Raw genomic sequence first — 13,077 nt, 5'->3', positions numbered from 1 at the left:
TGTGTTATTGCTGTTTTGTTTGGCTTTTGGGTTTTGTTTGGGGCTAAATACGGGTTTCTCTCTCTCATTTCTGTTCTGTTTTAGAATTTTCTAGAGCCACACTCACTTTTGAGGTCTACTGACGTTAACGTGATTTGGGATCACTGTACTAATTAATGGTGGAATTGGACCTGAACAGCTCAGGCTGGCCAACTCTCAGTTTATGATGATTACAGAACTGCATCCCCTCTGAAAATTGTCCTGACGGTGGCTTGAAACCACTGAGACATAGCTTCAGCTTCACCACTAGCTTGCAAACTGTGATCTTGAACAAACCAGTGACTCTGTTTCATCTAGTTCATGGAAAGTGCATTTAGAGTCTCTTGTGTCTCTGGTAATGTCAGACCTCTTTCCCGTTTTCCTCTATCATTGGAGCTTTTGAACCATATGGCTTTGGGTAAACAAGGCTCTTCCATCAGTTTGGGAGAGGCCCGTGCCATTTTGAGCTTGTTATTGAGACCTGGCAGGGCATGGGGCATGAGGGGAGGATGCCATGGATATCAGCAAGACTGTCCCACATCCTAGAGAGTTGATCCAAAGTATTTCGAGAGTGATATAGCACAGCAATTGAGCCAGACTGCTGGGGCTCATATCCTAGCTCTGCCAGTTAGTATCCTCTGTCTTTCTGAACCTCTTTTCCTAATCTGTAAACTGGGAATAATAATAGCACCTACCTCATAGAGTAGTTGTCAAGTTTGAATAAATACTTGTAAAGTGCTTAGAGCAATGCTTGTCACATAGTAAATGTCCAATAATTCTCTAACTACTTACGTTATTTATAAGCCTGATTACTTATATATTTAAAATGGAATTTAAGCTGAGTTTGCTTGGATTGTCTGGTTTCTCTTTTCTCTGAGACCATTTATTGGAATATTGTTTTGGTGGATTTAAATTAGAGACCATCCCGAGAACCATTTGGAGCCAGAACAGAAAAACAACAACAACAAAACAACAGTTTTTCAGAGAAACACCAGAACCACAGAAGTTAACAGAAGTAAAATTTTAAGCTCATATAGTTAAATTATAATCAAAATAGTGCCTGTCAGTTATTTTGTTGGCTAGGTGTAAGGTAGGCCAAGAATGATGAGACTAACATTTGTTACAAAAACTTCTTTGGAGGTGGAACCTTACGTTAAATAACTGTATTACACAATTAGAGAGGCTGAAAAGGAACAAAACAGTAATAGAAACAAAATTATAAATTCTAAAACAGTGACACTCATGTACATATGTCAGTGTTGGATGACCCCTTTTTTGAGATTGTCTGCAGGTTGTACTTGTAGGTGTAGGAATTCTAATGGACTTTATTTCAATGGTTGCAATGGCCCTAGAACAGTATTTCCTAAAGTGTGAGTTACATTAGCTTTTTATACTTTTTAGGAGAGGGAATGAGTAGGGGGGGAAATTCCATGTTCTCAAATAAGTTTGGGAAACTATTTGAGTTCAGTGAAGTTAAACTAGTTTCTTTGGAGATACTTTTTGGAGCTTTTAATATGCTAATGTGTGCTGTGACACTCCCAGGGACATGTGATATGCTGTATTTCTCTTACTTTTTGGACCAGTATCTCGTCTGTCAACTTCCTGCAGGACACCAGTGCTCTGGGGCATACTTTGGGAAATGTAACCTTAGAAGCGCTGCTTTTTATTTTCACCTTGTGTGTCTGGTGAATCCTAACAAGGTGAAGCTAAACAACTAGCTGTACATAAAGGTTGGAGGAAGGCTTCATGGATGAGGCTGGGTCCTAAATGTATGATTGCTATGTTGAGATAATCATTACTGACACCTATAGAGTGTTTACTATGTGCCAAGCACAGAGTACTTCAATGTAACTAATCTAATGCTCTCAACAACTTTATGAGGTAGGTATGATCATTATTCCTATTTACAGATAGGAGACTAATAGCCAGTGGGCTTAAAGAACTTGCCCAAATCAGACAACTGGAAAGGTGTAAATCCAGGATATGAACTTGGGTACAAGAGCCTGGTGGTCTTACTTTCTCGGCTGCACAATCATGGGGCTTGAATGTGTGGATTGTGTGCTATGTGTGCATGATGTGCTGGTGGTCATATTCCTGGATAAGAGAAGACCATAAAAGTGTGAAATGTGTAGCTGAAGGTCATGGTTGGAAGTGGTAAGAAATGAAACGGTACAGGTAGGTACAGATCCTGAGGGCCTCATCTGTCAACACAAGGAATTTGGGATTTCTATAATGGAACCACTTACTTTTTCCATCAGGTTGCCTTAACAACTTTAGTAAGCAAACTACTATGAGTAAAACAGTCTAGACACTTAGGTAGGAGGCTAGGAATGTACACTTTCACATTTGCAAGTAGCCTAGTTGTCACTGACTTCCACCATCCTAGCCGGCTGTGTTGTGGAACCTGTACCAAGCCCCCTGGACTTCTCATGCAGTTTTTGAAGTATATTTTGTATGCCTTCTGGAAGTGGACTAAATGCTAATAGAATGTAACTCAAGGAGATGGATTTATGAATCTCATAAAATTTAAGGAGATTTTAAAGTCTTGTTTAAGGCTTGATTAAAGAGGTAAAAGTGGGGCTTCCCTGTCTTCTGATAATACTTAACATGTTACTTGTTTTTTAATTAAACAGTATTAAAATATACAAGTCTTTTCTATGATCCAAATATCTTTGGTTCATGAGATTGAATTTAGTGTGAGTAGTGAGGGTTTGGATAGAAGGAAATTTATCTGAAAACGTATCAGAATCTATTTGGTTCCTGAGTTGGGATTTGGATAGCAAGTAATCGTGACTTTGGAAACCTCAGCGAAGACCTTATACATTCTTTCTTTTCCCAGAGGCCTGGGTGAGAGAACCTCCTATGGCTAGATAGATTTCTCTTCATTAAGAAGTGGCTAGAGCCCTGGCCGGTTTGAGCATCGGCCTGCGGTCCAGAGAGACCCGGGTTTGGTTCCCACTAAGGGCACATACCTCGGTTGCAGTTTGTCCCCGGCCCTGGTTGGTTGTGCGGGAGGCAGCCACTCGATGTGTCTCTTTCACATCGATATTTCTCACTCTCTATCTCCCTCCCTCCCACTCTATCTGAACAAAAAAATGGGAAAATGTCCTCAGATGAGGGTAAAAAAAAAAAAGAAGTGGCTAGATTGTGATTTAATGAATGTCAAGGAGTGGATAATTATAGGAACAGGACTAGGAAAAAAAGGAATTTATCTGAGCCCAGGGATCTTGCCATGAGCCTGCCCTGTACTCTAACCAGTTAGGGTCTGTCAACACTTCTTTACAGGGCTCAGCAAAGTGAATAGGAGACCCCAGGAATCCGTAGTAACTGGGAACCTTGACTAAGTGCCCAGGGAAGACCAAGGACTTGACATAGACAATATTTGTAAGACCAGAGCTGAGTTATGTTTCTGATACCTTTGCAGTAAAAAAACTATACAGTAGGAAGAATTAAACTTAATTCCAGAAATGATTTTAAACTTGATTATTTTGAATAAATGTCATCTGGCCCCAGTTCACATTTTTTATATCCCCATTTGGTTTCTGTGAATAATTGTCTTGCTGTGGTTACTTGCTACTTACATTAACTCCTCTTTACATTGCACAGAAAGCAGTCACCTGGGGGATAGGGAGCAGGGAGCAGATGTTGCAGGATATGTGGAAGTGAAGAGAGTGAGGAAGAGAAGAGTCATCTTAAGTGCCTTCAAGCTTGCCTAGCCCTGTCGTGGCCCCACAAGCCAAGACTTGGTGCTGGACTGTACGGCAGATCCAGCAGTCGGCAGCTTCGAGTATTTACACTTGCATTGATGGGATTTTATTTTTCTTCCTTTTAAATTTACTTAATTTACTTATTTATAAATTACATGTACTGCTGTACTTACATATTATGAAAATTAGATAACATAACTTGAAATCGGAAATGGCAAGGTAAAAATATGGTTTTCCTAATATTTCCTCCTTTTTTATTTTTTAATTACAGTTTACATCCAGTATTATTTTGTATTAGTTTCAGTTGTATAGCATTTGATTTTTCTTTTTAAACAGTTTTGTTTGAGTGGTTCACAGAGGCTGATTTTCATCTTTGTGCATGGCATAATTGTATACTATTTATCTTTAGGTGGGTTTGCTGAGTTCTCCCGTTGTTTCCCTGGCCTCTGTGAAGGAAAATCCACACTAGTTCCTACCTGCATTTCTCAGCCTTGCTTACCGGTTGCCAACATTGGGCCAACCCGAATTCTTCCCAATCTTTATCTCGGCTGCCAGCGAGATGTCCTCAACAAGGTGGGTGCTTTGAAAATGTCCTTCATTGCAGGGTTTATTGTGAGCAGCTGGAGAAACAGCGATCACCTATTCGCTATCATTTCAGACACACCTGGCTTCCAGGAAGGAAATATACCCTTCTCTGGGTAACTCCCCCGCGAGCACTTACATCATCCTTTGGAGTGCTTTTTTTGTTTGATGTTAATGATTGCCAAAGGAAGCCTAAACTGTTGTCATATTTGTTTGTTCCTCATAGGTCCAAGAGACCTGGAATAGGACAGGATTTTTCAGAAGTTTAGCCTTATTTTCTTAGTGTATTCATTTTTCTATTTTAATCATTGGGCACACTTGGAAGGCTGGTACTTCCTAGTGTCACATTCAGAAATTTATGTATTTACTGCAGCACATTAGAAAAGGATTTGAGGTGAGCTTGGGTTGAGGAAGGACATCATGGTGATTGCTGGCTGGAGAGGCAGGGGAGGTGGTACAAGGATGAGAGTGTGTACTGCTGGCCGCTATGTTTGAGGTTTATTGGAGCAGTTTGGTTGAGAAAGAGGGAACAGCATGGATTCTTGCTGAAAAGGACGTAACTGTACTGAACAAGGTGTGCCCAACAGAGGGACCCATGTTGCTGAGGCTGTTGTATATAATGGGACAAGCATAACAACAGTAGTAGAAAACAGTACCGTCACAGCTTATATCCTCTTAACCAGTAATGCTAGAGAACAGTGCTCTAAGTGTCCAGAAAAGTGATTGTTCTCTAAAACTTCTTAATTCACATCATCTTTAATTGAAAAAGCAATCAAAGATATTAATTCAACTGTTGGTGATTTATAAGTGCTACTGTCCTATATGAAGGCAGAACCTTAACATTTTCTCCTGGAGGGACTGAAGGAGTTGGGCTGACTGTAAAAGCATCCAGATTGACTTTTTTTTTTTTTTTAATAATTCTTTTAAGATTGCCTTCCTTTAGCAAGAGGAAAGCCAGACTTTCCAGGAGGAAAATATACTGTCACTGGGCAGCAATGAGGCATTCTGTTTTTTTGTTTATTTCTTTTTTGTTCTCAAAACTCCTGCCTCTTTTACCTTGACCCTGTTGTTAATATATCAGCTCTTACTGAGATTGGCCTGTTTGAAATTTGATAGCTCATGCTTGTACTGAGCCTTTCTGGTGAGGTCACAATGCCTTTGAGCATGTGATGCTTATTAATTCTCTTTTAGAGATAAGCAAACTATGTCACAGAATGCAAAATTAATTTCCTAAAGTCACATGCCTCCCTAGGGCAAAGCTGGAGATATTTTATTTAATCCTCAGATCAGAAAATAAACTAATATAAAACTCCTAGTTAGGGATCCTGTCCACAGGTACCCCAGTAAAACTTAACCAGTCAACCAGCAGGTAATTTAACAACTATGTGAGTGTCCCCAAAGTGAGAGCAGCTAAACTGGAACCTGAAGTTGAGGACAGGGAACCAGTTTTCTCACTTTAACTGGCTTCTAAATGTATACTAAAGTGGATACATACATAGATCCTTTGAGAGGAAGTGGTTGTAGGTCCTACAATGTAGGAAGTTCGTGGGTAAAATAGCTTGGGCATGGAGTTACGGAATACTGTCAGAAAGCTTTATGAAAAGACATGTAGACAGGAAGTGATGAGACATTAGAATGCACTGGTAGGCTGAACAACTTTGAAAGTGGTGCACAGAGATTTACATTTAACTCTCAGATTCATTGTTGAGAAGAGTCTTAGTGCTGAAGGGTGATTTCAGAGGTCATTTTGTCATTCTCCTTCATTCGGTAAATGAGGAAATTGATATTCCACAAATGTCATTCCCCTATGATGTACTTTAGAACCAGATTTGCCTCTATTTCACAGATGGCATAAGCTGATCTTCCTTCTCAACTCTCTGGTTTAAAAGTTTCTGGGAGAAGTGATATGCTTCTTGAAGTTCTTCAATGATGAAGATTTTATCATCTTTCCTAATAGTACATTTCTTTTTATTAAAATTTAGAAGCTGAAGTCTTTAAAGACTGCATCTGAAAGTCTACTAAATTTATTAGTCTTTTTTAAAAAAAAAAAAAAAGTGACACCAAAATATGTTAAAAGCATGTCACAGAAATTTTCTTGAGAGGATCAAAATATTTACCATTTAAAATGCTAGTCTCTTTATATTATTTTATTTAACCCTTATAATAGCAGTAGGAGGTAGGTTGGCCCTGAGTTGTTAGGTCACTTACCCAAGATATTGTGGCTAGGAAGTCATTGGTATTAAAGCTGGTCAGTAACAGAGATCAAACTCAAACCCAAGCTACTCTGGCTTTAAGTCCTGTGTTTGTAGAACACTGGAAGTACCCATCTTCTGGAAAATGGAACTTTAGCCTGTTATGAAGGACTGACAAATCTTAACAGTCTATTGAATCACAACTGAGATTTTCTTTCCCGCTTTTTCCATATCATACTTTATTTATACCAGCCTTGCCCAAGGGAAATGTAATGCAAGCCCACATACATAACTTAAAGTTTTCCAATAGCCTTATCAAAAAAGTAAAAGGTGAAATTAATTTTAATAACATTTTATTTACCAGAACATATTTAGAATAATATTTTAACATGTAATCAATAAAAGAATTATTATTTTTTGTGTGCTAAGTCTTTGAAATCTGGTGTGTATTTTGTGGTTACTGCACATCTCAGTGTGGATGAGCCACATTTCCGGTGCAAAGTAGCTTGTGGCTACCATGCTGACAGCGCAGGTCAGTACTCCCAGCACGTATGCATTGTTACAAGTGGTGAGCCACTTCAGCCTCTTCACTGAAACAGCTCTGCTTTCCCTATTTATTTAAAGATCCTCACCTGAGGATATTTTTCCATTGATTTTCAGAAAGAGTGGGAGGTGGGGGGGGGGGGGCGGCTAGGGAGAGAGAAACATTGATGTGAGAGAGACACATTGGTTGGTTGCCTGCCACACAACCCCAACCAGAGCTAAGGATCAAACTGTAACCGAGGTACATGCCCATGACCAGAATTGAAGCTGCGACTCTGTTCTCCAGGCTGATGCTCTACCGCTGAGCCAAACCGGCCAGGGTTCTTTCCCTATTTTTAAAAAAATATTTTATTGATTTTAGAGAGAGAAACATCGATTGGTTGCCTCCCTCACACACTGTAACCAGGGTATGTGTTCTGACCAGGAATCCAGCTGGTGACCTTTCGGAGCACAGGATGATGCTCAGCCAACTGACCCACACCACCAGGGCTCTTTCCCTATTTCAAACTATGTGTTGCCAGCATTCTTGTGTAGCTTCTGATTTCAGTCTTTCACCATGCAAAACTGGTGTTGCTATGCTACCTCATTGTTCTATGTGCCACAAGGACTACTGCTCCTTTCTCTGTTGTTTTTTTAGAAGGTTTAGCAATAGCCTAGACACAGTATAGCCAAATGTTGTTTCAGGGTTTCCATATGACCTAGGAAGACAAAGGTCACCAAAATGTTTAGTAAAGACATAGCATTTATTCAGTATCCACTGTGTATAGACCACCACACAGAGTACAAGATGGTTAGACAAGACTTGTTCACTAAACAAGAATTCGTGAGACAAGGTGATTGACAGTGTAACTCCCGACACTGAGGCAGTGTGGCATAGTGACTGGGAGCCAGCTTTGGAGGTGGGCAGTTTTGCATCCCAGGTCTCCACCTTACCAGCCACATCCCTTTAGCCAAGTTACTGAATCTTGGTTTCTTCACCTGCAAACCATAATGATTGTTTATGTGAGGTTCATGTGAGGTTCAAATGAAATGACACATGCCAAGCACCAAGTACAGTGCCTGGTTTATAGGGATGTTCACTGTTGTCATCACGAGGTGGGTTATATCAGATGCTAGGGCAAGTGGTACATATAGTAGGTGTGGTTGGTTGAGGAAGGCCAGATGGAAAAAGTAGAAATTGAGGTCAATTTTGAAGGCAAAAAGACTGGCTAATGCAAAACTACTCATTAAACTGACTTCCGAAATAAAAATTACAATTTCATTATCTAGAATTGCAGTGCCCATGGTGATTTAGTGGGATCTCTGTTTTCAGCCTAGCTGAACGTGGGAGACTTGTCCAAACAGAGCAGTTTTATATATTCTGTATTCTGTATATTACTCCACAGTTTACATTAGCAGCCCATGCAGCCTATATCTAAAAATTAGTTCAACTTCAGGGAAAGGTTATTTTAAGGTTTAAGAGAAAGAAACTTTTAATGGGAAAAACATAGTGCATGGAAATAATAATTAATAATAAAATTAAGGTTTATTTTTTGACTCACATATTTTATTTTTGAAACTTTTCTTAATTGTATATGGAAACCAGAATCCATTTTTGAAAATTCTTAGGGGGTAATCTCTTCTGTTTTACCACATGAATCTTTTTTTTTTTTTTTTTTTAATTTTTTCCCCTTTATTGATTGTAGAGAGAGAGGAAGTGAGAGGGAGAGATAGAAACATTGATGAGAGAGAACATCAATGGGCCATCTCCTGCATGCCCCCACTGGGGATCAGGCCCACAACTCCGGCATATGTCCTGAACGGGAATCGAACCAGTAACCTCTTGGTGCAAAGGTCAATGCTTAACCACTGAGCCACACTGGCCAGACCATGAATCCTTTTTTTTTATAAATAGCATGCTACATTCGGTGTAATTTCGTTAATTAAGGCCAATTAGGAGAAAGGACAGTTTGAATTAATGAAAAAATATACATTATAGGCTCTTTTGGGAGGAGGGGCAATAGCTTTATTGAGATATAATTTATATACCATATGATTATAAGCTTTTTATTGGGATATAATTGACATAAATCATTGCATGATCGATCATCTGTTTTATAGGCGAGGAAACTAAAGCTGAGAGAGGTTAGGTAACTTACCTAAGACCATTCAGATAATGAACAGTAATGTGCTAATCTGTGTTCTGGTTTTCTGGGGCCAGCAGCCATGTACTTGCCATTATTCCATGCCACCGAGCTCATCCATACTAACAGGAGGGAAAGGAGATATATCAGTACATGTGCTGGTAGGAGGGTAAGTGTGGTAGTAGAAGTTATTGAAATTTGCTTTTGATTGTTTCAGTTTGTTCAGTGTAGTAGGAAATAAGATTAGCTGTCAGCTGAGAGTGAGGATGAAAGGGGACATATAGAGAGTTTGGAGAGAAGGGGAATGAGTGGAGTGGCATCTGGGAGAGAGAGAACTTGTGAACAGACTAGGGACACAGCATGATTGCTGAGGAGCCATGACTTCCAAGTGAGACCCGGCAGTGTTGCTGGGCACTTTCCTGTGGCCATGTTCAGCATGTGGGTTTCACATGTAGATGAGGTGGGTAATTAGATTTAACCAGGGTTGTAATCTTGCCATATGAGTGTGAAGAGGCGGTAGTGGGACAAAAGAATTGAGGGTGAAAGCAACAGAGTGATTATAATGATTGACCACAGAATTTAAGTGGGCAAGGAGGAAAGACAGAAAAACATCATGGGGATGAAGGACCAACAGATTTTAAGTCCTGGGGGGGATTGAAGGATTCCAGGAGTAGTGGGATAAGAGAGAGCAAGCTGGAAGGAGGAAGTGGGTTGCCTGTGGTCAAGATTACGGAGGGTTTGTGGTTGTTGGTAATGGCAGAGACCAGACTAAGTCTCATGGGAGTGAGTGGTTAAGGGCAAGAGTTCAAAGGACTGAAAGGCCACGGTGTTGAAAGGATATTTGAAGACCAGAGAAGAAAGATTATTTTATCAGTAGAAAGTATGTATTAGCAGATTTCACACAAAGTTGAGGTAAAGATTAAACAGTATAAGATGATTGCTCTCTGGAAGCTTCAAAATTATGTTTAATTATGGAGCACAGTAATATTCAGTCGTGCATGTTGTTTTACACAACATACTGAAACAAAACTGAATGGATAACATATCTTTATAATTTAGTAACAAGTCATTGACATCCATCTATGAATAAAAGCAATTGTTATTGTATAACTTAGTTAGACCCATTCTTCATAATTGTAGTTCCCCTGCAGTTCCAATGTCAGGAACATTGACACAGATGCCATAAGAATAATCAGAAGAGCAGGTTAATGGGTAGTTATGTGAAACTTCAGCAGAAACCTGAACTGACTTCAGAGATGCTCTGACAGCTCCACCCGATGCCCTCAGCAGGTGACACCTGCCTCCTGACACACTGGGCTTTTGGCTGCAGCACATCTACTTCCTTCTGAACAGGAGGCAGCTGTGTCTGTTCTTAAACCTGTTTAGGCCAGTGTACTTGTTATTATAATTATGTACATTAATGAAAACATACACACCAGTGAAATATGAATGAGGGAAGAGAATTGTTTTTCTGTGACCTAAGTTAAATGTTTTAGAAAGATTCAGGAAAGACAAATTGCTTTACATTCTCTTCTGTCTAGGTGGGAGGAAGGCAACTGTAAACATTTAGAGGACAGTCATAATCTTGCAGGATTCTGTGCTGATACTGTTTCACAAGTTTACCCACTAAAGAAATGGAAGCATGAGTGGCAGATACGTTTGCTGTGATTTGCTTAAGAACTCTAGTCAGCTCACCTATAAAAGTAAAAGTTAGCAATTAATGTACACCCATTTGTTTTGCGTTAAAATATTTCAAGTACATATATATCATTTTAACGCTTTTTTTCCTTTAATTGACTCTTTCCAGACATAGTAACTACCTATCCAGATGAGAGGGTACTTATTTATGGTATTTAATTCAGCAGCCAAACCATACTTAAGTTTTATATGGTGACATTTTAGGATTTTGTTTTTAAAATTGACCATGTTTAATTTATTAAGTCCCATCTTATTACAAAAAGAACTTCAGGCCCTGGCCAGTTTGGCTCAGCGGTTAGAGCGTCGGCCTGCGGTCCGGAGAGACCCGGGTTCGGTTCCCGCTAAGGGCACGTACTTCGGTTGCAGTTTGTCCCCGGCCCTGGTTGCCTGGTTGGTCGTGTGGGTGGCAGCCACTCGATGTGTCCCTTCACGTCGATGTTTCTCTCTCTCTCTCCCTCCCACTCTATCTGTACAAAAAATGGAAAAATGTCCTCGGGTGAGGATAAAAAAAAAAAAAAAAGAACTTCAGGTAGCAGCTGGTTAATTAAGTTAATAAATAGATTTTCTATAAGTAAAATTTTTCTAAATCAAGTGAAATTATTTCACTTTTTCTCATTTTGTGTTTAATGATTTTATTATCGTTCAATTTCAACACATTAATGTCTTTCCCTTCCCCCATGGCCAGCTCTCTAAAATAAAGCTGTTTATAAAAATGCACCTTTTATGGCACATTGTTTTGTAAGTGAAGGATACTGTGGAGATGCAAACAGTGCTGCGTGCCTGGATTATCGATGTTTCCTCTGTAAGGCAGAACAGCCCCTTCTCGTGCTCCCTTGCTGTCCGGCACTGCAGAGCCTGCGCAGTGGGGTGATGGCAGCGCCGTGAGCATTGAGCATATACATCATGCCCAGAGCTCAGCCTGCCACAGCAGATCCCGGTGTACGCACAGCTCAGAGACCAGCACTGGGATGCCTACTGGCTGCTATGGAGGTAACTGGGGGAGAAGAGGGCAAATAAGACTTGGATAGTGTCCTCGAATAGCCATCTGGTGTCCTGAGTCACTCCTGACTGATCCACTGTAATTCTTACATGGGAGATATGGTAGTAGGTGATCTCATCGTAGGAAAATAGATGTGACTTTTGCTACATGTTCAAAAGTTTAAAAGCTATAGTAATAAACACCATTGAGATCTGTACTGCTTCACAGAGTCATGCGAGATTGTCAGAAGATAGCCCTGAACACAGAGAAGCTCGCCTGGTTCCCAAAGCTGTGTCTTGACATTGTTATCTCACAGTTGAGACAAGGTTGCGTACATGATCTGGATGTGTTCAGTCTACCTTTTATGTAAAATAAAATGTATTTATTGTGCCAAATATGGCAAATGAAGGACTAGAGAATTGCCATGTTTCAGGAGGTTAAAAAAGGAAAAAAATTACCAACTGTCTTTCAGGTCATGGAAAAGATTTGTTGAGGAGGTGGCATTACAAGAAAAGGAAGGAGTGACCAGAATTGCTTGTAAGAGAATTATCACAGGCTTAGAGCATTTCCTGGGAGGCAGCAATGATGACTAAATGGTGTGGATTGTATAGGCTTGCCTAGGAAATGCTAGACGAGTGTCAGTTGAAGAAACACGTATTAAATGCAGGTACATACCTGGTGCTGAGGGTAGAAAAACAAGTAAGAATCAGTCCAACATCGCACTACTTAGCTTAATGAGAGAGACAATAATTATCCGCTAATTATAACCTAGTATGCTGGGTGCTGTACTAACGGTGTGGACAAAGCACTTTGGAAGGATAGAGAATGCAGTTAATTACACAGCGGTGGGAAAGAGTTCATAGCAAGGTTAATTTGAACCAAGTAGTTAGAGTGGAAGAGTCCTCAGGAGAGGAACAGGGCCTGCTAAGCACAGGAGCACGAAGAGCAGAGCACGGAAGGGTGGGTGTATATGTGATGCTGGGTGATTTGGAGGTTGTGTGGGCACAGGCAGTCCCAGACACAATGAAATTAAACTTGTGGATAAAGCACTCAGCCCGTGTTAATTATTAGAAAGATTTCTCTAGTGTTTTTTCAGTTTATGATTTGCAGAGGATAAAACTGCAGACTTCAAGGGCTCCCTGGTGGCTTTCGTGTTATCATGATGAGGACTGACCACTGAGCAGTAGAGACGAGAATAGAGGGAAGAGGACAAATGGGAGAGGTGATACCACTTA

At 40.2% G+C, this 13,077-nt stretch overlaps 1 protein-coding gene across 6 annotated transcripts in view; it reads left to right on the top strand.

Annotated features, from left to right (window-relative positions):
* Window positions 1-13,077, top strand: part of DUSP16 (dual specificity phosphatase 16) — a 95,427-nt gene that overhangs the window by 72,486 nt on the left and 9,864 nt on the right. For all 6 annotated transcript variants that reach the window (XM_036250690.1, XM_036250688.1, XM_036250689.1 and 3 more), the window contains one exon: window positions 4,135-4,298. In XM_036250690.1, coding sequence (XP_036106583.1) covers window positions 4,135-4,298 — 164 coding nt within the window. The remainder of the gene's footprint in view (window positions 1-4,134; window positions 4,299-13,077) is intronic.

This window comes from Molossus molossus, unplaced genomic scaffold (genome assembly GCF_014108415.1).
Source record: "Molossus molossus isolate mMolMol1 unplaced genomic scaffold, mMolMol1.p scaffold_m16_p_10, whole genome shotgun sequence".
NCBI classification, from domain to species: Eukaryota; Metazoa; Chordata; class Mammalia; order Chiroptera; family Molossidae; genus Molossus; species Molossus molossus.
The sequence above is the reverse complement of the archived record's forward strand: the minus strand, read 5'-3'. Positions and strand labels throughout refer to the sequence as shown.